Below are 25,086 nucleotides of genomic sequence, written 5' to 3'. Positions count from 1 at the left end.
GACTACAAACTGAGATTTTCAACTGTGTAGTTAGTATTTTGAGGGGTTTCTTTTCAAAATAAAAAATTAATAAACATGTTGCATATTACTTTGTTGATACTGTTTATTATATTGTTGATATTTTTACCAAAACGGCTGACCGATGAATACTATTCAGGTACATTGATTAAAGCCTTTGTGCAGATAGGTTTATTGCTGCTGGTAAGGATGCTATACCACCACACATCCCCTCGGAGTCTGATATGTCAGACACTGTGGGGTTCAGTATTGCTGGTACTAATGATAACATGGACATATCCTCCATGATAAAGAATAAAGCATGCATACAAAGTCAAGTCACTGGTTGACAAATGGCACTGGCATTGTAAAGGCAGATAACTCTTCCCAGTATAATTGGCCAAAATTGATAGCATATGCAGTATGTATGCTCTTGTACAAAGTGATACTTGTGACAGAAACTACATGACCCAAGTCAGGATTTGACCTCAAATAGGAAAACATTAACTACTGTGCTTGAAAATTTATTGTCAAAATCCAGCACTCCACTTGGAGTTGCTTAAACTCTAGATCAGTATTGAATTCAGAAAGGAACCTGTTTGATGCACATCATACTGGATTTGTTTCAGATTTACAAGAACTCTCATTTCCTGGACATAATACAGGCAATATAATATGCTCAATGTATTGAGAAGAAAAAATAATCATAATTTATTAGAGTTTTTGCCTTATCTGATCAATAATGATACATCTTCACTGTGTGTGTGTGTGTGTGTATATATATATATATATATATATATATATATATATATATATATATATATATATATATAAAAATGGCAATGAAATTAAAATTACCCCAAATAATATTTGGCCACAAAAATGCAACTCATTGCTGGAAGGAAACAAAATGCCTCAGGATGCAGGAAAAACTAAAACTGACAGGCAAGTTCATGCATAGCTAAATATCTACATGTCTTCTGGCTTGGCAGTGGCACATATCTGCTAATTGTATGTTACAAGAATTTACAAGATTGAATTTTACAAAATTGGAAACAAAAGCAGAATGCCAAAATGCATCACAATTTCTGATGAACAGAAGATTCCATTATCAATTAAAGTAGATAAAATATTGTGGAAAGGAGCTTTGATACCTTTATAGCATAAAAGGAAGAGTTTATTTCAACTCTGTAGCAAAACTTATTGGTAAATTCACACCAGGCATAAAAATCAAGAGACTTGGAATGGCTTTGTGGCTTGTGAATATTTTTTAATAAGATGGTTTTTCAGTTGATCAGGAAATAATTGTAGGAGAATGGTTTTATCATATCCACTGATCTAAAGATGCATTTATTCATTGTTAAAATATATAAAGATTTTTTAAAAAGTATCCGTCACTAACACATCCTTGACGACATCATCAACATGTTAATGCAGAACAAATAATAATTTTATGCCAGGAAAAGGTTTATTTGGGATTTATGGTTAAGTACAATGGGGGCACTTTCTTCTGTCACAGAGACGTTTATTCTCATTAATTCAATACAATTCAGAACCTATCCTTATGGATGAAAAAGTTATATATATATATATATATATATACACACATATTGCCAGTCAGATGTCCATCAAGACATTTCTTTCTGTTAGACAGCATTTTTTGTCAGTTTACTAGATGATGCCTATCAACAAGCTTAACAGGAAAGAGGTAAAGTTCTTGATCTTAAATTATATCAGGATTTTGATGCACATATGAACCTGTCTGATACAATAAAGCATAAATCTGTCTGATACAATAAGGCATATATAAACCTGTCTGATACAATGAGGCATAAACCTGTCTGATACAATAAGGCACATATAAACCTGTATGATACAATACGGCAGAGCCAAAATGTTGACTTGAAAATAAGACATACAGTGTTAAAATGCTTAGACCCATAATGGTTGATTTGTTATATAGACAACTGCATCCATGATGAGTCATGAATTCTTTAAGAAGATTCAAATTAACCTTTTTTGTGGTAATGGGCCAGTTGGAAAATCTAAATATCATACATTATTTATATAGAATTTGTTGTCATCTTTCATATCTTCAACCTCAGAGTAATCTGACACATAATAAATGTATTAGTATTCTAACATATCAATATATGTGCATTCTCCTTAATTAATTAACAATATCACAGTGACAAAGCTGTTAAAGCTTTTATGGTAATCCTATATTGGCCATCTCAAGCATTTATGGTAATCCCATATTGGCCATTTCAAGCTTTTATGGTAATCCCACATTGGCCATCTCAGGTTTTTATGGTAATCCCATATTGGCCATCTCAAGCTTTTATGGTAATCCCACATTGGCCATCTCAAGCTTTTATGGTAATCCCATATTGGCCATATCAAGCTTTTATGGTAATCCCATATTGGCCATCTCAGGTTTTTATGGTAATCCCATATTGGCCATTTCAAGCTTTTATGGTAATCCCATATTGGCCATCTCAAGCTGTTATGGTAATCCCATATTGGGCATGTCAAGCTTTTATGGTAATCTCATATTGGCCATCTCAAACTTTTATGGTAATCCCATATTGACCATCTCAAGCTTTTATGATAATCCCATATTAGCCATCTTAAGCTCTTTTGGTAATCCCATATTGGCCATCTCAAGCTCTCATTGTAATCCCATATTGGCCATCTCAAGCTTTTATGGTAATCCCATATTGGCCATCTCAAGCTTTTATGGTAATCCCATATTGGCCATCTCAAACTTTTATGGTAATCCCATATTGGCCATCTTAAGCTCTTTTGGTAATCCCACATTGGTCATCTGAAGCTCTCATTGTAATCCCGTATTGGCCATCTCAAGCTCTCATGGTAATCCCATATTGGCCATCTCAAGCTTTTATAGTAATCCCATATTGGCCATCTCAAGCTTTTATGGTAATCCCATATTGGCCATCTCAAGCTCTCATGGTAATCCCATATTGGCCATCTCAAGCTTTTATCGTAATCCCATATTGGCCATCTCAGATTTTTATGGTAATCCTATATTGGTCATCTCAAGCTTTTATGATAATTCTATATTGGCCATCTCAAGCTTTTATGGTAATCCCATATTGGCCATCTCAAGCTCTCATTGTAATCCCATATTGGCCATCTCAAGTTTTTATGGTAATCCCATATTGGCCATCTCAAGCTTTTATGGTAATCCCATATTAACCATCTCAAGTTCTCATTGTAATCCCATATTGGCCATCTCAAGCTCTCATGGTAATCCCATATTGGCCATCTCAAGCTCTCATTGCAATCACATATTGGCCATCTCAAGCTCTCATGGTAATCCCATATTGGCCATCTCAAGCTTTTATGGTAATCCCATATTGGCCATCTCAAGCTCTCATGGTAATCCCATATTGGCCATCTCGAGCTTTTATGGTAATCCCATATTGGCCATCTAATGCTTTTATGCTAATCCCGTATTGGCCATCTCAAGCTCTTATGGTAATCCTGTATTGGCCATCTTAGTCTGGGTTTTCTTTCATCATAGCTTGTAGCATTGATTCCTGCCAGCCTCCTTTGACACAAGAACCTGCATTTCAGAGATTTGCTCTCTGAAGGAAAATTAGCTGCTAATAGGTGTAGTTGTATTGGGATAAACTTCCAAAGCAAAAGATGATTTTCTACAAAAGTTCTCTCTCTCTCTCTCTCAGCTGCAGCTCGAGAGGGAAAGGCACAAAATTACATTGCATGGTATAATTGCATCCTTTTTGTTATTCAGTTTATTTTCCAACTTTACTCAAAAGTTGCAGACAAGAGAAAAGCTATTGTTTCATGATCAAGACTTTGTTTGAGACACAAACACATTTAGATTATCTCATTAGAACTCACAGTCTTAGGAATTATCTCATTAGAACTCACAGTCTTAGGAAATTTGTCTGTCATGACTTTGATTCCATCCAGCAATTTATTTTTGATTTTTTTAAACTGAAACCAAATTCTGGTTTGGGGCTTTGTATGTAGATTATGTTGCAGCTGTAAGTAATTAAACATGAAATGCCATAATTTTGCCAGCTACTGAATGACACACCGAAGAGTATGTCACTTTGACTTCTAGAGTTGTTTCATTTAGGCATTAATGAAAATATAGCCAGTGGTATTTCTTAAAAATTTCTTCTTATTACTCAAGACATCTGAACTTTTAACTGTTAAAAAAACTAATCCTGTTGATTTTTATTTTTTCAGACGTTAAAACAAAGAACAGAGAGAGGCATTACAAAGCTGCAACAAAACAAATCCTTGGAAAGAAAAGTCACCTTAAAGTCGTAAGTAAATAAACAAATCCTTGGGAAAAAAGTCACCTTAAAGTCATAAGTAACAAAATAAATCCTTCCCATATGAAATTTTCCATATGGACTGGATACGGAATCCATACGTACTTTAACAGAAATATCCATATGGACATTTTTATTCTATAGTTGAACCACTCTTATGGATTTCATTGTATCCATATGGAAATGTTATGGATTCCTTACATACTTCTTATGGAAAATCCCATGGAATATGCCAATTAGTCCATGAGATCTGTAGATTATCCATATGGAATTTGTGACTAGTCCATATGGAATTGGGTAATAGTTCATATGGAATTTGGTAATGGTCCATCCCATACTAATTTTCCAGGTGTACTTAAGGCAGATTTCAGATGGGTTTATTAAGTGCTTTCTGCCTAAACCATAAAAAAATCTGCTTCAGATTTCTATTAAACTGCCTAATGAGTCTTAGACATTATTGGGAATCAATGATAAATATCACTGGTCAACAGTGAAATCATTACTGACTTGAAAAGGCCCTAATCTGTAGTATTTTGGTGTGCCGAACACGAATATAACCGTGAAAAATTTGTATTGGCTCTCGTTTTGAAGATATTCATATACCTCATTTTCTATGTTTCACTGTGTAAATTTCTCCAGTAGGACTGCAGCAACATCCGGAATAATGATGTAACATTGCATAATACCATCATGCTCACATCATCCACAGTTGATTGCATCATTTTCTGATGCAATGCAATACTAATGCCATGCGGCTGCTGAAGTAAGTTGACGTCAGCAGTGTACTATACATGTGTAGGCCTATTATACTAATGCCAGGCGGCTGCTGAAGCTGACGTAAGCAGTGTACTATATAAAGCCCAATCAGATAGGTTCAGCATTTAAAATATTTTAGATGTTGTGCGAGACAGTTCAAGCTACTGTTACATAAAACTTATTATTTTATCCATTTACGTACAATAAAGAACAGTAATGCCTCGAAAGTGTGTTAATACCGCGGACAATTTTTGCTATATTTGTGGGGAAGTGACATTTGCCAACCAGAAGAAAAGTATCAATTCTCAAGTGAAGAAGGCATATCATCTTTACTTCGGATGCAAGGTTGGTGACCAAGACAAGCCTTGGGCTCCGCATATATGCTGTGCTACATGTACAACACAGCTTTCACAGTGGTTGAATTGCAAAAGGTCATCAATGCCGTTTGCAGTCCCAATGGTGTGGAGAGAGCCAAGCAACCACCTAAATGACTGTTACTTCTGCTTGGTTCCTCCTCTTTCCGGCGGAATAACGAATCGAAAGAAGTCGAGAATAGTCTACCCAAACATTCCGTCTGCATTGAGACCAGTTCCACATGGTGAGGGACTTCCTATTCCAGAACCTCCAGCAGAATATTCTCTTGATTCATCTGACGAAGACAAAGGTGAGTCGACCTGTTCTTCTCCTGGTCCATCAGCATGCAGTGATCCAGATTTTCACTGTGGTGCATCATCAACCCCACACAGAATAACACAGGAAGAACTAAATGACCTGATTCGTGATTTGGACTTATCAAAGAACAAGGCAGAATTGCTAGGATCAAGACTCCAACAATGGAATCTTCTAGAAGAAGATGTCACAATTACTGCATATCGAAAGCGCCACCAGCAATTGGAGCCTTTCTTCAGAAAGGAAAGTAATCTGATATTCTGTTCCGATATTGAGGGCCTCATGAATGCTTTAAAAATCACTCATGACCCACAAGAATGGAGACTATTTGTGGACTCTTCGAAACTGAGTCTCAAGGCTGTGCTTTTGCACAATGGAAACATTCTTCCATCTATTCCAGTAGCGTATGCTGTCCACATGAAAGAGACATACGATAACTTAAGGCAGCTACTGAATTCCATTGAGTATAACAAGTACAGCTGGCACCTCTGTGGTGATTTGAAGGTAGTTGCCCTTTTAATGGGACTGCAGCAAGGATATACAAAATACATGTGTTTCTTATGCGAGTGGGATAGCCGAGCAAGGGAAATGCACTACATGAGGAAGGAATGGACTCACAGGCAGAATGTAGCCATTGGAGAGAAGAATATCCAACACCCAGCTCTGGTTGAGGCTCAGAAAATCTTGCTACCACCCCTTCACATCAAACTAGGTTTGATGAAGAACTTCGTGAAAGCCATTGACCGGACTTTGCCAGCATTCCGATACCTGCATGAAAAATTCCCTCGACTCAGCGAAGCAAAGATTAAAGAGGGAGTTTTTGTGGGTCCTCAGATTCGAGAGCTTTTCAAAGATGACCGGTTCAACAACTTGCTGGAAGGTGACGCGAAACAAGCATGGAATGCTTTTCGCCTAGTTTCTACAAACTTCCTAGGAAATGTTAGGGCAGAAAACTATAAGGAACTAGTAGAAGACATGTTCATGAAGTATAAGAAACTTGGCTGCAATATGTCTCTAAAGATTCACTTCCTTCATTCCCATTTGGATTTCTTTCCTAGCAACTGTGGTATTGTTAGTGATGAACACAGCGAACGTTTTCATCAAGATATCGCAACAATGGAACAAAGATACCAGGGAAAATGGTCCACTACAATGCTGGCTGACTACTGCTGGACACTCCTCAGAGATGCTCCCGAACAGCTGTACAAGAGACAGGCGAAGAAATCTAAGATTTAGTCAATGACTTGATTTTTTATAGGTAGGCTATTACAGTTGACCTTTTACTATTGGAATGCATTTCGTTATGTAAACATTAATTTCTTGCAGATTACAAAAAAACTAGAGCCAATTTTGCAATTTGACTGTCATATTCGTGTTCAGCACATAAAAATTGATAAGAATTGACTAATTTTATTTCAGTAACATGACTTTTGTAAAAATTTGTTGTCCAGTGTATTCACAATAATTTTGAAAATGGATCATAAATTTTATTTTGTCAGACATTTTCAAGTAAGATTTAGGTTTTTCTTGTCCTCATTTTCTTTCATGATCATGGCATCACTTAAGTCTTTTTCATTTCACTGAAACAAATAGTTCGACCAAAACCTTTCATTGAAATTCTGGTGAGATCTCACTAAAATTTCACTGAAATATTTGTGAGGTTTCACAAAAAATTTGACTAAAACTTTCGTGAGATTTTACTAAAACTTTGATATTATTTGGTATTTTACTGAAGTTTCAGTAGGTCTTCAGACATTTCAGCTTGGAGCTTTACATCTTTCACTCATTTAACTTCAAACCAAAGTCAAGCCTTATATATATATATATATATATTCTGACAAGTTTAATCATACAAATGATGCTGAAAATATGTCACAAGATTCTGTTCAAAATGCTTAGTTATTATTAGCTTTAGTTTCAGACTGTTTACTATATTAACTATCTCAGCCATGGCTGTCTGACCCCCCCCCCCCTTTGCAAAAAATCCTGCCTGCACCCATGTGTTAAGCTCGCTTATTGTCATTACAGTATCTTCTGGTGTTTATTAACAAATGGACAAAGGACTTCACAGAACATACCTTTTAATATTATCATTAATTAGTTCTCCTTATTAAGTCTGTCACCGTAACAAAACACCACATGCATTTTAAAATGAGTTCAGAAGACCTTTGATGTTTTCTTATTCAACAAAAATAACATTTTCAGTACATGCTTTCAGTACATGCTAAAGTGAAAACCACCGACCATTGGTCATCTAGTCTGATTGTTTCATTATAGTTATACAAACATAAAATATGAAAATCTAGTCATTTTCTGTCATAAATATGAAAGTCACAGACTCTGTTAAATCTATTTGCATGTATACATATACTGTCTTTTAAGTACTTGTTCTGTTTTGACTTGAATATAATTAACATTTTATTGCAACTCTATTCTATGATATACCCCACTAATATCTTTATTGGCCAGTTCGAATAACAAGAAATGCATATGATTGCTTGTCCTTATAAGATCTGCTATATGGACAACGGCTTCAATAGCACATTGACAGGATTTTCATTTCCCTAAAGAGAGCCTCATTTTTCTACTGGCAGCCATCGCTGATTTGATTTGACCTTTTCTCTCGATTCTTGCACTCAGTCTGGTTTCAACTGGGATAACCCAAAGCACTAAGCATATTTAATTACCATGTAAATAACACTACATAGCCATGTGGTTGTTGTGACAATGTACATTGTAATTAAAACAAGAATGAATTGTTGATTTAGCGGTGTTTATTGATAATGGAATATAGTATGGTCTTAATACATGAGGATTATCACAATCATCAGGTTACAGTCTTTTTTTATTTCTCTTTGCAAATGCTACAAATAAAAACCACCCTGAATAAACACGATCTTGTAGACTGTCAAAATTTTGTTTCATCTCTCTCTCTCACTCTCTCACACACACATGTTCACATGCATTAACTAAAACGTGATTTCAAGTTCTTAATTTTTTTTTTTGCAATTTGATAATGAGATTATTGTTAATATAAAAATACAAGTTGCACTTAATTTCTTGAAAATGTGGCCTCATATTGTTGCATACAATTTACCAATAAATAATACTCACAACTAATACATGTTCAAACCATCTTAATCATTTTGCCAACATTACACAACATAACAGCTACATATGCTCTAAATGCAGACGAGCTTGCATACTGAGACATAATCCTCTCTCTCTCTCTCTGTCTCTGTCTCTCACTAATTACAACAAAAATCTTTGAGTACTTTTATTTTTATTGTAATTTGATTCTTGAGTTGAGAGCACAATGAGGCAGAAAATATATGTTTACTTTGTACGTTTGTACTGTTACGTTGTCAAGTAGTGTGTGTTCTGTAGAACTTGTTCAGGTACAATCCCTTTATTTTTGTACACAGTACCACCAGATGATAATTATTTATTTTACATATAATTTTTCATAAAATGAAATTAACAGTTATCTTTTCAGGTACGAAAAGTAACATGAAATATGGTAGTCTTGAAAATTAGATGTAACAATCTTAAAAGGAAAACATCTCAAACATTTGGTTCAAATAACTAAGTATAATGATGTATATTGCCATGCAAAAAATGGATAATACACTATGGAGTTCAATGATGTATATTGCCATGCAAAAAATGGATAATACACTATGGAGTTCAATGATGTATATTGCCATGCCAAAAATGGATAATACACTATGGAGTTCAAACACTTGTATTTGCTTAAGCAAAATATTTATTCTCTGCCATTTATTTGACAAATATTTTACTTTAGCAAACTGTGTAGGGTTGTTACTCTTATTTGATTTATTGATTGCCAAATATATATATATATTATTTATAAATTACTTGCAGAAGTTTTTTGCAAGAACAAGAAAGTTACTCATTCAGTTCAACCATGCATTTCTTGTCTCTGAATACAGCTTACAATACATAATTGTATGCATCCAGTCAGTTGAAACCAAGCTTATTTATAGAATACACTCATGTAAGTAACTCTGACTTTGCTTACAATTTTTAATTCTTTTGTCAAAACCAGAATTTATATTCCAGGTCAGACATAGCAAGAAAATATCATACTAAACTGTCCGATTTGGAGCTGAAAAGAATTGAAGTAATGAGGCTCAGCCAAGAATTTGAAAATAAAATGAGACAAAAAGAGGTAAAGAGAATTCATGAGCATAACAGATATTTGACTAAAAAGAATGTCAAAACAGAAAAAGATAGACTTAGACTGTACTATTCAGCAACATTTTAAACTATACTATGACTTTATTCTTCATATATAATGTTTGATTAATATGAATAGAAATGATTATTATAGTAATATATCATTATAGAACTAATAGTGAAACCTATCTATAAAGTAGTTAATAGTGAAACCTATCTATAAAGGACACTTTAGAAACCATGCAGTCTTGGCCTTCAGGGATATGGCATCCTTAAGGTTCATGTCAAAACTCATTAGCATAAGAGAGGGAGGATCCATAAATTGTGTCTTCTATGAGCAAGTGTTCATTATTTAAGTCAAAATCATCATAAGCATAATTCAAAGGGTCCAAAATTTGTCCTTTATGTATATTTTATATAGTCAAAATCATCATAAGCATAATTGAAAGGGTCCAAAATTTGTCTTTTATGTGTACTTTATATAGTCAAAATCGTCATAAGCATAAGAGAAAGGGTCCATAATTTGTCCTTTATGTATATTTTATATAGTCAAAATCGTCATAAGCATAATTGAAAGGGTCCAAAATTTGTCCTTTATGTGTACTTTATATAGTCAAATCATCATAAGCATAATTGAAAGGGTCCAAAATTTGTCCTTTATGTATATTTTATATAGTCAAAATCGTCATAAGCATACTTGAAAGGGTCCAAAATTTGTCCTTTATGTGTACTTTATATAGTCAAATCATCATAAGCATAAGAGAAAGGGTCCAAAATTTGTCCTTTGTGTATATTTTATATAGTCAAATCACCATAAGCATAATTGAAAGGGTCCATACTTTGTCCTTTATGTATATTTTATATAGTCAAATCATCATAAGCATAATTGAAAGGGGCCATATTTTGTCCTTTATGTATATTTTATATAGTCAAATCATCATAAGCATAATTGAAAGGGGCCATAATTTGTCCTTTATGTATATTTTATATAGTCAAAATCGTCATAAGCATCATAAGCATAATTGAAAGGGTCCATAATTTGTCCTTTAAGTGTATTTTATATAGTCAAATCATCGTAAGCATAATTGAAAGGGGCCATATTTTGTCATTTTTGTATATTTTATATAGTCAAATCATCATAAGCATAATTGAAAGGGTTCATAATTTGTCCTTTAAGTGTACTTTATATAGTCAAATCATCATAAGCATAAGAGAAAGGGTCCATAATTTGCCCTTTATGTATATTTTATATAGTCAAAATCGTCATAAGCATAATTGAAAGGTCCAAAAATTGTCCTTTATGTGTTCTTTATATAGTCAAAATCGTCATAAGCATAATTGAAAGGGGCCATATTTTGTCCTTTATGTATATTTTATATAGTCAAAATCATCATAAGCATTATTGAAAGGGTCCATAATTTGTCCTTTATGTATATTTTATATAGTCAAAATCATCATAAGCATAATTGAAAGGGGCCATATTTTGTCCTTTATGTATATTTTATATAGTCAAAATCATCATAAGCATAAGAGAAAGGGGCCATAATTTGTCCTTTATGTATATTTTATATAGTCAAAATCGTCATAAGCATAATTGAAAGGGTCCAAAATTTGTCCTTTATGCGTTCTTTATATAGTCAAAATCGTCATAAGCATAATTGAAAGGGGCCATATTTTGTCCTTTATGTATATTTTATATAGTCAAAATCATCATAAGCATAATTGAAAGGGTCCATAATTTGTCCTTTATGTATATTTTATATAGTCAAAATCATCATAAGCATAATTGAAAGGGGCCATATTTTGTCCTTTATGTATATTTTATATAGTCAAAATCATCATAAGCATAAGAGAAAGGGGCCATAATTTGTCCTTTATGTATATTTTATATAGTCAAAATCATCATAAGCATAATTGAAAGGGGCCATATTTTGTCCTTTATGTATATTTTATATAGTCAAAATCATCATAAGCATAAGAGAAAGGGGCCATAATTTGTCCTTTATGTATATTTTATATAGTCAAAATCATCATAAGCATAATTGAAAGGGTCCAAAATTTGTCCTTTAAGTGTATTTTATATAGTCAAAATCATCATAAGCATAAGAGAAAGGGTCCATAATTTGTCCTTCATGTGTATTTTATATAGTCAAAATCATCATAAGCATAATTGAAAGGGTCCAAAATTTGTCTTTTATGTATATTTTATATAGTCAAACTCATAAGCATAAGAGAAAGGGTCCATAATGTGTGCTTTCAGTGTATTTGATATAGTCAAAATCATCATAGGCATAAGAGAAAGGGTCCATAATGTGTCCTTTATGTATATTTTATATAGTCAAATCATCATAAGCATGATTGAAAGGGTCCATAATTTGTCCTTTTTGTGTATTTTATATAGTCAGACTCATCATAAGCATAAGAGAAAGGGTTCATAATTTGTCCTTTATGTATAAGTGTATTTTATATAGTCAAAAGTATCATAACATTAATTGAAAGGGTCCATAGTTTGTCCTTAAAGTGTATTTTAGTCAAAATTATCATAAACATCGGATCTAACTGTACAGTGTAGACACATGCTGGATATTTTTGTTTGTTATTACAAATTAACCTTTTATTTCAATAAACAGTCCAGATTCATACCAGTACACATTATTTGCAACCAGTCTATACTCGGGGGTGGGGGTGGGGGTATCAGTGGATTTTTAATATGGATCATTTCAATCAGCTATTGTTGTCCAATATGTTTGTCACTTGAATAAATGCAAGATAAGAACATTAAATGAAGGAAACTTTTGAAACTTAAATCTTGCCCTCCATAAGAAATGGTACAAAAAGGCATTAAATGCTTTCTATACAAACTACTATAGTTACTTTAGGACCCACTGTAGTATGCACCCTGTGTACAGCTGTGTTAATAAAAGCACAATATTGCTAAAATTTATTCAGATATTTTGAACCATTCTTCTGCCTTTCCATGCAAATGCTGCTGTATCCATTTCCATTCCAAGTGAACAGATGGCCTAATGTTAATCCTACAGCATCTTCATCTTGGTCACTTGGACATTTGTTGATTACAGTAAACTCTCACACACTTCTATTTTTAGGCAAATGAATCAGTTTGTGTTTTTATGAGTGATCTGTTTTTTATTATTCATCAGTTTGTTCTTTTAAGAATGGGCTGTTCAGTAGGCTTCAAATACTTCCCATAGCAACTATGTAAAATATTGGGTTGTTCCTATATTATTCTCCACAACATCCCAGCATGCATCTGGATAAAGCAAGTCATGATTATGGAAATGTTTTTTGGGATCCAATTTAATGGTCCAGGATTACCAGTAGATAAGTCATTCCCATGTGATGAAAATGAATTTGGTAGTATTTGCATGGTGGTGTGGAGGTTTCATTCCCATGTGATGGAAATGAATGTGGTAGTATTTGCATGGTGATGTGGAGGTTTCATTCCCATGCGATGGAAATGAATATGGTAGTATTTGCATGGTGATGTGGAGGTTTGATTCCCATGCAATGGAAATGAATATGGTAGTATTTGCATGGTGATGTGGAGGTTTGATTCCCATGCGATGGAAATGAATATGGTAGTATTTGCATGGTGATGTGGAGGTTTGATTCCCATGCGATGGAAATGAATATGGTAGTATTTGCATGGTGATGTGGAGGTTTGATTCCCATGCGATGGAAATGAATATGGTAGTATTTGCATGGTGATGTGGAGGTTTGATTCCCATGTGATGGAAATGAATATGGTAATATTTGCATGGTGATGTGGAGGTTTGATTCCCATGCGATGGAAATGAATATGGTAGTATTTGCATGGTGATGTGGAGGTTTGATTCCCATGCAATGGAAATGAATATGGTAGTATTTGCATGGTGATGTGGAGGTTTCATTCCCATGCAATGGAAATGAATATGGTAGTATTTGCATGGTGATGTGGAGGTTTCATTCCCATGCAATGGAAATGAATTTGGTAGTATTTGGATGGTGATGTGGAGGTTTCATTCCCATGCGATGGAAATGAATTTGGTAGTATTTGGATGGTGATGTGGAGGTTTCATTCCCATGCGATGGAAATGAATATGGTAGTATTTGCATGGTGATGTGGAGGTTTGATTCACATGCGATGGAAATGAATATGGTAGTATTTGCATGGTGATGTGGAGGTTTCATTCCCATGCGATGGGAATGAATATGGTAGTATTTGCATGGTGATGTGGAGGTTTGATTCCCATGCGATGGAAATGAATATGGTAGTATTTGTATGGTGATGTGGAGGTTTCATTCCCATGTGATGGAAATGAATATGGTAGTATTTGCATGGTGATGTGGAGGTTTCATTCCCATGCGATGGAAATGAATATGGTAGTATTTGCATGGTGATGTGGAGGTTTCATTCCCATGTGATGGAAATGAATATGGTAGTATTTGCATGGTGATGTGGAGGTTTGATTCCCATGCGATGGAAATGAATATGGTAGTATTTGCATGGTGATGTGGAGGTTTCATTCCCATGCGATGGGAATGAATATGATAGTATTTGCATGGTGATGTGGAGGTTTCATTCCCATGTGATGGAAATGAATATGGTAGTATTTGCATGGTTATGTGGAGGTTTCATTCCCATACGATGGAAATGAATATGGTAGTATTTGCATGGTGATGTGGTGGTTTCATTCCCATGCGATGGAAATGAATATGGTAGTATTTGCATGGTGATGTGGAGGTTTGGTTTTAAAAAATCAGAATATTTGAAAGAATCATTTTCAAGCAGATTTTTTGTAATGTGCTTTTATTTACTGTGATGTGGATACAGGTGTAAGTTACAGTAGGTCCCTACTTGGATGAATAGGTAGATGAATTGACAAATGGGCTTGGATGAATAGGTAGATGGATTGACAAATGGGCTTGGATGAATAGGTAGATGGATTGACAAATGGGCTTGGATGAATAGGTAGATGGATTGACAAATGGGCTTGGATGAATAGGTAGATGGATTGACAAATGGGCTAATTTCAATATAATTCTGTTAGTTTCAGGTAATTCAGAGTAGGACTTGATTACATATAATAAGGAGATGTTGCATTTTGTTATTTACAGGAAGAGCAGTACAGACTGAAAGCTGAGTTAGCTGAACTTGCTATTGCTTTAAATATGGAGGCACAAAAAGGACGTGTTCATAAATATGATACTGAGAGGTAAGGAAATATGTATAAGGAATTTTGCAGTCTGTATTCAGCGAGCCATTTTAAAGCATTCTAAGGCAGATGCATATCTTTCCATGTTAAGAGAGAATTTAAAATAAAATTATAATTTAATCATACCTCATCAGACAATTAATTGAATACCTCTGTCTACCCCATAACATAACATGAAAAACATGATTGTTGTCTCCTACCCTCACCCCCACCCAAAAGAAAAACAGTAAAAAGATAAATCTTTCTTGACACTGTGATATATGCTAGTAACCTGTAGACTGTATTGTCACTAATAGTTATTAATGCTAATGGAAGACTGATTGAGGTGATTGAAAGGTACATGTAGTCAGATGTCAATCAGCCACCAATTATCATTGAGGTGATTAAAAGGTACAGGCAGTCAGATGTCAGTCAGCCACCAATTATCATAGAGGTGATTAAAAGGTACAGGCAGTCAGATGTCAGTCAGCCACGATTGCACAGACTATTTAATTGGTTGATAATAGCTATGGTGATTTTGTGTTAAGAGTCATTGATTCATTCTGGTTGTAATGAAAGATAAATAGTTTTAAAATATTCTCACAAGTCTTGACATTAAACACTAACTTCCAGTGTTTTGTATGTCTATATTGGGCATAATAAATAAAAATACAAGTATTGTAATGTCTTTTTTTTATACCTTAATAATTAGTATATTGTAGTTTTGGATGGGTGTGACTAGCCCTTACTTTGTATGGGTTTGTCTCCATTGTCATTATGGTCCAGAATGATCTTTTGGATCATTGTGTTTTCACCCCTTTTTTAGTCCTGTTACACTATGTAGTGTAATATTAACATTTTTTAGATGCATGATTAGGTTTCATTGTGATTAGCTGCACAAAAAGTCAAAGTTATATGTGATTTCACTGACAAATTGCATGCACGAGTGCAAACTGTAAACCACCTGCCATCATAATTTTGAGTGTTACTAAGGTTTTATTAAGTATCATTCAAACCTGTGAGTGTTTCCCTCGTGAGCATACAACCCAGATTTCTCCTGTCAGTCATGAGCAAGACCATTGAGGCTATGGGTATAAATATCAGTCTTTTGAACGTTATGCATTCTAGCCAGCAGTGTGTACAGGTGTAGTCAAAGACTCAGTACAACCAGATACGACTATACGGGTATGTTTACTATTGAGACTCCAATATAGTGCAGTGAAATAAAGTATTCTATTCTATAAAATATTTAAGGAAGATTTAAAATAAAAGGTACAAAAGCTATATATTTGATAGTGTTTAAAACTGGTGCTTCCACAGAATTACCCTTGCTGTAATGATACGGATAATATTGCTTGTAACTTTGTTACTTTATTGGTTGTATGCTTTTATATTGACTCAAGTTACCAGTGTTTGCAGGTGAAATGGGTGGTAAAGTCCAGCAAAAATCAATTTCAGAAGTTAACAGAGTTTGACTTTGTAAAGCTCATTTGTATTGGGGAGCATTTTATATGTTTTTGACATACTGCAAACACCATATTGACATTAGTTATTTTACAACATCAACTGACAGAGCAACACTACCTTGCATCAGGGCAGATGCAGTGATTTTACAACATCAACTGACAGAGCAACACTACCTTGCATCAGGACAGATGCAGAAAAATCATTTTCAGTGTTTACAAAAATTTAACAAGATCTTTGGGGAAGGGACACATGAGAATACTTTGTCTCCATACTAACTATATGACTGTTGAATTCATATTCTATCAAACTGGCTCAATTAGGAGATAACAGTTTTGTATATCATACCTGTCAACTCAACTCTCTCACTGGGAGAAGAAAAACCCTCTCAAATTTGGGGTTGTTCCACATGATAATATCACCTGACTTTTGCAGAGAACTGTTACATTATGTCTGTCAATTTATTACATTATGTCTGTCAATTTATTACGTTATGTCAGTCAATTTATTACTATATGTCTGTCAATTTATTATACAATCCACAGAAGCCATATTCTTTGTAACACTCGTGAATATTGTTATGAGGAAATAATTATTATCACACTACAAAGAACTTTTTTCTTCAGCAAATAGAAGGTTAATTTTAAGCATTATTCATGTCAATTTATGATTTGTTTAAAAATAATAAATTAATAAATGAAATAAATCATAAATTAATAAATTAAATTATTAATAAATTAAATTAATAAATTATTAATAAATTAATAAATCATAAATCAATAAATTAAATAAATCATAAATTAATAAATTTATGATTTGTTTAAACCCTAAAGCATTTTTGAAATCAAATGATAAACCACAGCAAAAAATAAATCACAATAATAGTTTCAATCCCAAGGCTGATGAAGGTGAATGCTGTAGTATCTCGATTCGCACCAAAGAAACTTAAACAAGTGAACACCTGGCATTACTGTACCATATATACAACGGTTAATTACCATCATTAAATTAAACGAAGGAATGAAGAAACATGCCATACAGGTTATGTGCCATCCAAGAACTAATTCAGAATAATATTTTACTTAGTAAACAATGTTAAATGCCTATTGAGTTGAGAATAAGGAAATAAAATGGGATATAAAACATGGGAAAAATAGTTGCCACGTGTACGGTAGCTTGAAACTATGTATATACAACAAAATCATTTATTTGCCAATCAGTTGTTGGTGCTTACATAACACACTGTAGATAATGATTTCTTTGAAGTAAATCGGAGGGACCATCATTTTGACAAGATAAATGCAATGATAAGGATTAACTGTTAATTAGTCACACTGACTTTCTTGCTTGTTTACTTAAGACTGACTTTTAGCTATTGTGTAGTTTGCCTACAGCTGACCAGAATATGAAATGGGGGGCATGTCCAGGGGAAAAATAAGGCACGTGAAATGGAGGAACGACACATCCTTTGAGAATTTAATACATATTGCACCCAGAAGATTGGTCAATATTTTGATTGAAAAAAGGCTTAAAAATGCAGCAAAAAAAACTCCCAATTTTAGGTCCCAATCTCCCTATTTTTCTATTCAGTCTCCCTACTTGGCTTTTGAAAAGTTGACAGATTTGGTATATGAGTTTGTTAATGGTGGTTTTATGGTTGAATTTGAGTTTTGCCAGTGACATGTCAGCTGAGCCTGCAAAACAAATATTTGCATCAATAGAACCACCATTAGCATCAATACAACCATCGTTAGCATCCTAAAATCCTCAATTCAAGACTTATCCACAATATAATAGATGTATAGAATATTTGCTGAAAGCAGCTAATTTTCAGTACTTCATTACAAAAAGTGTCATGACATCACAATGTATTTCAGACAGTATACAATGAATCTGACTGCTGTAAATTTTGATGTTCAACAATTCAGTAAGCTTGTTATGATCACAGATGTGTTAGAATAACTGTTAAGTGTTTATATCATTCTGTTATATAAAATGTATACCAATGTTAAATACAGTTTTGTTTCTTAACTTTAGAGGGCAAGGTAGGGAATTTCTGGCATAAAATAAGACTTAAGAAATAAATAAATGCTTTTTACCTATTTCAGAGACAGAAGGAAAGAAATAGTTACAAGAATAAATGAGGATCTTACAACAGATCAAAGTGTTGAAAGTAAATTGGCGTAAGTATGGAGTCGAAAGATCATCACAAAACTATTTACATTGCGATAAAATAATTTATGATACCACCATCTTTATGCAATTCATGATAAAGTCAGCTTTTTACTGATTCTGATTTGAAACCTTGTATTAGATGTATTATATCCCCATCTGTTGACAACTCCTATGCTGCTTTTGCCAAGGCTGATTTGAAATCTTGTATTAGGTGTATTATATCCCCATCTGTTGACAACTCCTATGCTGCTTTTGCCAAGGCTGATTTGAAATCTTGTGTTAGATGTATTATATCCCCATCTGTTGACAACTCCTATGCTGCTTTTGCCAAGGCTGATTTGAAATCTTGTATTAGATGTATTATATCCCCATCTATTGACAACTCCTATGCTGCTTTTGCCAAGGCTGATTTGAAATCTTGTATTAGATGTATTATATCCCCATCTATTGACAACTCCTATGCTGCTTTTGCCAAGGCTGATTTGAAATCTTGTATTAGATGTATTATATCCCCATCTATTGACAACTCCTATGGTGCTTTTGCCAAGGCTGATTTGAAATCTTGTATTAGATGTATTATATCCCCATCTATTGACAACTCCTATGCTGCTTTTGCCAAGGCTGTCAGATGCACATCTTATACAAATTTTGATTCCTCTCACATTTTCATTAAAGGCTGGTGCATTTTTATATGAATAGGCTCCATAGGATATATTTCAACCTATAGGATTGTGATAAATAACTTTTAATGAATAAAGATGAAGTTTAAACTTCATTATTGGTACAGCAGCATTGATTATGTGTTAATAAAATTGCACATTATATGCATTAGAACTGTGTGTAACAATGAGATATTAACCACTAAATGTCAAAGACTGCATTTGTTCTATTGTAAATCGCCACCAGGTGCAGTTGGTAAAATGCTTGGAATCAAAAGGTAATCAGGAAAAATATCTCATTGCAAAATCTTCAGATAGTACATATTTTTGAGAGAGAGACTGGTGGTGTAACTTAAAATGTTTGAATGTTTTTACATGAACAGTGGACAGAATTTTGGCATATGTCTATGTTGCTTTTCATGTACTGTGGCTGTCATTTCTTTACATATTAATCAAATGTTCACTAACTTGAGCAGTTATTAAAAATACGGAAAAAGAATTTTGCCAGATTCGGCGGTACCAGTTTTTTTTAATGCAATGAATGAATCACAAAATACATAAAAACTAAAACAAATGCTATCAGCTGTTGTTTTTATCAATTTTTTTCCTCTGAAGTCCAGGAATTGCAAATGACCAAGTGGAACTAGCAGTTTTTCCTTCCAATACATTCCACAATTACATTATCTTAGAAATATTAGCCTGCTATCTCACAAATACTTCCCTACTAAAAGATGAAAATCATCTTTTCTGTATCAGTAGTGTTATGTATATTTAAATTGCATTGTTTGTTAGTTAGTTAAGGGGGGGGGGGGGTATTTCATCACATGCTATTGTAATGTAACAATGTATGTTGGACTTGACCTTGTCCAAAATCAAGTTCATTTTCTACTTGACCTGAATCATTGATTTTTTTAATTCTGTAAACAACTAATACATAGCTAAAACATTCTCTATTTGCACGAGTTTACTATTATGATCATTATTAATAGAAGTACATGTTTATTTGGGTCTGCATCTAGGTTATTGGAATTATGCTATCAACATACCTTACCTGACATGTTCCATATTTCATATAATAATTTTAACAACAGACCTTCTAAGGGCTGTTCCAGCAAAACATATACCCCCGGGGGGGGGGGGGGGAGGCACTTTCAAATTCAACCAACCAATAACAGAAGCAATTAAAAAAAATTATGATCCACTGTCAGATATGTTTTAATTTTAAAAAAACACTACCCCCTACAGAAGCATATCTTTTTCACATAATTTCTAGCTACGGGTTAGTGGGCGGTAGAAGCAATTTTAATATTGGGATGGGGACAGCAGCGATTTAAATGACAGCTGGCTGGAGGTACTCTACTGAATACTTACAGATCATATAATCTACTGCATAGTTTTATTTGTATTCATTCATTATAATTAATCTTTTGTCCTTTTTTTCTTTTGTATGTCAGCCATGAATGTGTCTGATACTGTGAAATCACAAATTTCCTTGGTGGCTTATTATCTGTAGATGTAATTGATCAGTCCCTTAATACCTACTAACTTAACATCCGTGAATACAGATTTTATAATATGAATTTCAATTCTAAAACAGAAATCATGAATTGGTATCCTTATTAAACTGTGTATTTACTAAAATGATCACTATGTTTTGATATTTTTTTTCTTTTGTTCTCAGGGATGCTGCTTTTTATTTGAATAATAGTTAAATCTTGTATTGCTTTAAATGTATAGTCAGATTCCTTGTTATTGTTTTTTCAATAAATGTTTGGTAAACTTATAATACATGATTTTACAAAAAAACATTAATGCCAGTGGAAATGATGTCACATTATTTCTGCTTACTTTAACACTATATCATTTCTTGTAAGAACATTTATTTCAGTTACCATTGTCTTATTTTTATGCCTTGTTGCAAGACTAAAATAAAGTTTTTAAAAAAAGAAATATAGCAAGTCAGACATTTTATATCATAAATTAGATTTGAAAAAATGGATGAAAGTCAAGGAATCATTTTTTCCCAGAGTACTTGTAAAATCAACGTTATTGGAGTTAAGTGTATTGTCAACAGCATCATCATCATCCCTGATGGCCTAGCAGTAACATTGTGCACTTTCAATCCAGTTGTCACAGGTTCCATTTCCAGTCTTTTATATGAGACTTATACCTATGGTCTGAGGGGCTTTCATGGCAGATTGGTATAAGATGCTTGTCTTGTGATACAGATCTGAGGGACTTTCATGGTAAAGTGGTACAAGATCCTTGTCATGTGATTACTTCCAATGGGTACATGAGAATGTTGCCAGTTACTTGTGGAAGGTCAGTGGTTCTACGTAAGTGGTGTTTGGTGTCTCAAAAGTACTTGGATTTTCTTTAGCAGTAAAACTGGCTGCCATATATAGATTCTCTTGATCTGAAAATGGTGTAATGGTCATAATGATCTACCAAAACCTGAGGTCTCATGTCTAAATGACTTTGGCTGTTGGAGATAAACATCAAATCAACAGAGGCTCCATTTGCCCAAGTGTACTAAGGTGCTTGCTTTTACAGATCACTTGCACATCTCACAGAGTGAGCTTTTGTTTCACAGATCAACCAATTTGGGTTGGTGGTCTTTTAGGGTTCTTCTTCCACCTAATATAATGGCTGCCATGTATAGCCTATCATGTACTGAAATATGGCATTAAACCCTTCCACCAAAAAAAACCCTTCCACCAAAAAAAACCCTTCCACCAAACTAACTTAACCAACTAATCAACATTCACAACAGCAGCAAAGGTCCATCATTTTTGCCACAGCTGTATGAGTTTATCAATTTTGACTCTAGTAATTTTTGTAGACCATTGAATATTGTCAATTATGCCTTTCTGACAGTTACCTAAAAGTCATGGTACTAATGGATTTTTCATGGTGAGCATATGAGATGGAGAAGTCTTGATCAATCCTGCATCACATGCTGCCAAAAAGTTTACATTTAAGCTCACTTAAAGTTTCTCTAACAGTGTCATTTGTTCCAACCAGCACTGTACTATTTTATTCAAGCTATATTCACTGATATCAGGGGATGTGCATGTGTAATAAATATTTTGAATAGACTAAGTATGAGAATGCATCAGTGTTTTTCAGTGATGCATCTGAATTAAGCAACAACCAGAATCAGCAAACCAAGAAATGAAATTATTCACATCTCTTAAGCAGAAGTACAGTGTATAATCATAATCTGCCAAAAGATTTTCAATCTTTAAATCTGCCAAAATTTTTTCCATCCATACTTATTCAGTGGACATAATCACCAGAATGGACAGGAACAGACCAGAACAGATATAACCAGACAGATAAAATTGATTTGATACATCTTTTAAGTAGCTAAATCATGATGGTTTAGTTAATTGTGCAACCTTTATTGTCTTCCCATTGATGTAATTTCTTACTGAAGCTGAGAAAATAATGTTGCACACATAAAAAAGAGGCACACTTCTACTCATTATTGTTGCTATATACTTCTCCATTCCATCCTGTTCTTCTGATCTTATCCTCCCACATACTGTTTGTCTTATGCATCTAAATTTGTCACTTACTTTTCTTACCACAATGCTAATTGTTTGTGAATATGCATATCAGTGTGAAATGCAATGGGGAGACTAAATCCAAGATATAAAACCTCTACATTTCTGGATGTATTCTGCTTGGATTCCATTTTTACGCACAAAACTCAAGAGTTCAGACTCGCTGTACTAACTTCCCAATTGTGCAAACACCGTGATATTAAAATTCAATAACTTAAAATTTTGAGTGCTCCTGATCAAATTTTTATCAGTATATTCACATCTGTCATGACAGCTTTTGTGAAAAGAAAACCATAACACCTGCGCCATTTTCTGGATCTACACAAGTTTGAAATGTGTGCTTTTAATACTACACCAAAGAGTTGGGTGCTGATTTCAGTAACGAGTCTTCCACACTCAGGTCTGTAAAGTGATGGAAATTATGTTAATAAAACAACGTCCCTGACTTTTTTCAGTTACAGGTAGGACAAGCTCTCAAAAGATTCATTTTACTAAAATCTTACTTTCATTATCAACCAATCTGGGACAGTCAAACCGGTATATACTCTGTTTTATCTTCACTGATTTATATTCACTGATTTATTGTATGGTTCTCATTCTTTCATATCTATAGTAATGCGAGTCCTTCAACAACTCTCAATGGTTGTATGTCTTTTTCGACAATACTGACTGGACACACTGTAAGATAATGTTCAAGTAACAGAAATACCATTGAGGTGGCGCTATACAGTTTCGCATTTTGCATAGGGTTAGGATTTTAAAGAAAAAGAATTTCCCCCGCTTTCCTCACTGGTTATACTGGCTATTTAAAAAAGACCTTGTATATCTTAGGTATAATTAAAAGAACCTTTAATTCCCTTTATTTTGATGTATGATTGATGGGTGTACTGTGGGTTATAGAGTATACAACTTGGCCTTACTTCAAATGTGAACCTTTCAAAAAGTGCTAGCTCTACTTGGTCATTTTCACTTCCTGAACTTCAGAGGTAAATTGTATAAAAAAAAGAGCCAATAACTTTTTTTACATTTTACATATTTGGTAATTCATTCATTGCACATCCAGAAGCTGGTATTGTCTAGTCTGGCAAAATTCATTTTCCTTATTTTAATAGCTGCTATGTATAGTGTACTTTAGACTAATTCAGGCTGATTTTTTAACACAAGGGAGAAGTCATTTTAGTTAACAGTGTGCTTAAATCATGTAAAATTTCCAAAAGTACAATATCCAAAGAAATATCATCCACATTACATTACTGTAGCATACAGGTATGCCAACATTCTCTCCATTGTGCATGTTTTAAATGCAAACTACTTCACCTTACATACGTCAGTCTCTCTAAAGTACATACTAATTTGTGAGCGCCCCCTGAATAACCAGAGACCAATAAAATCAAATAAAATTGTCAAGTTATCTCCCCTGCAGGGATTCTGCCAGGATTTCAGGATTTAATCTAAGTTTTGTGTGTATGCCATCTCTGATGAGGAGGTGGTGGCGGGACGAGTAACCATTGTTCAATATCTCCCTAACACTTAAATATCTGTCACTCTTTCTTACTGTTCCACTCTGTTAAGGCTCTACTGAAATCAAAATACTCAAAGAGATGTCACCTCTAGTTGTATAGTGATTATTAATTGATGTCATTGGGCATGGTCACGTGGGTGTGGTGGGGTCTTAGGCTTACTCCACATTTGACATAATTACGATGTCAATAGAATTAAAACTTTTATAACAGTTCAGTTGGACTCAGGATTATAAACTTGATTTATTGTCAATGAACAGATTCTAATATTGATGTGATTATTTTGGAGCCATGTTCCTCCATCACATTCAAGACTTGAATATATCAAAGGTGAAATTAGTACAGTTGCATCCTAAATTGCTATCATGGCTACTTTAAATGTTATTTAATGTGAGACTTTAGTGCCAGAACTCATAGCTTCAGTGATTTTGGGGTAAACAAAATGAATTTCTTCTCAAAGACAAACAACTCAGTTTGGTGCAGATTACATTTTTCTTATTGATACTGTGAGAATTCTTGATGTGTAAAAATTGCACAAGAAATGAACAACA

General features: G+C 33.9%; 1 protein-coding gene across 3 annotated transcripts in view; it reads left to right on the top strand.

The window, feature by feature from the left end:
* The window catches only part of LOC149802441 (uncharacterized), a 166,285-nt gene that overhangs the window by 32,146 nt on the left and 109,053 nt on the right, over positions 1-25,086 (top strand). For all 3 annotated transcript variants that reach the window (XM_089951665.1, XM_089951664.1, XM_089951666.1), the window contains 4 exons: positions 4,240-4,319; positions 9,837-9,945; positions 15,072-15,169; positions 18,721-18,795. In XM_089951665.1, the coding sequence (XP_089807791.1) occupies positions 4,240-4,319; positions 9,837-9,945; positions 15,072-15,169; positions 18,721-18,795 (362 nt within the window). The remainder of the gene's footprint in view (positions 1-4,239; positions 4,320-9,836; positions 9,946-15,071; positions 15,170-18,720; positions 18,796-25,086) is intronic.

This window comes from Sinohyriopsis cumingii, chromosome 3 (assembly GCF_028554795.1).
Source record: "Sinohyriopsis cumingii isolate HCF-2022 chromosome 3, ASM2855479v2, whole genome shotgun sequence".
In the NCBI taxonomy this organism is placed as follows: domain Eukaryota; kingdom Metazoa; phylum Mollusca; class Bivalvia; order Unionida; family Unionidae; genus Sinohyriopsis; species Sinohyriopsis cumingii.
The sequence above is the reverse complement of the archived record's forward strand: the minus strand, read 5'-3'. Positions and strand labels throughout refer to the sequence as shown.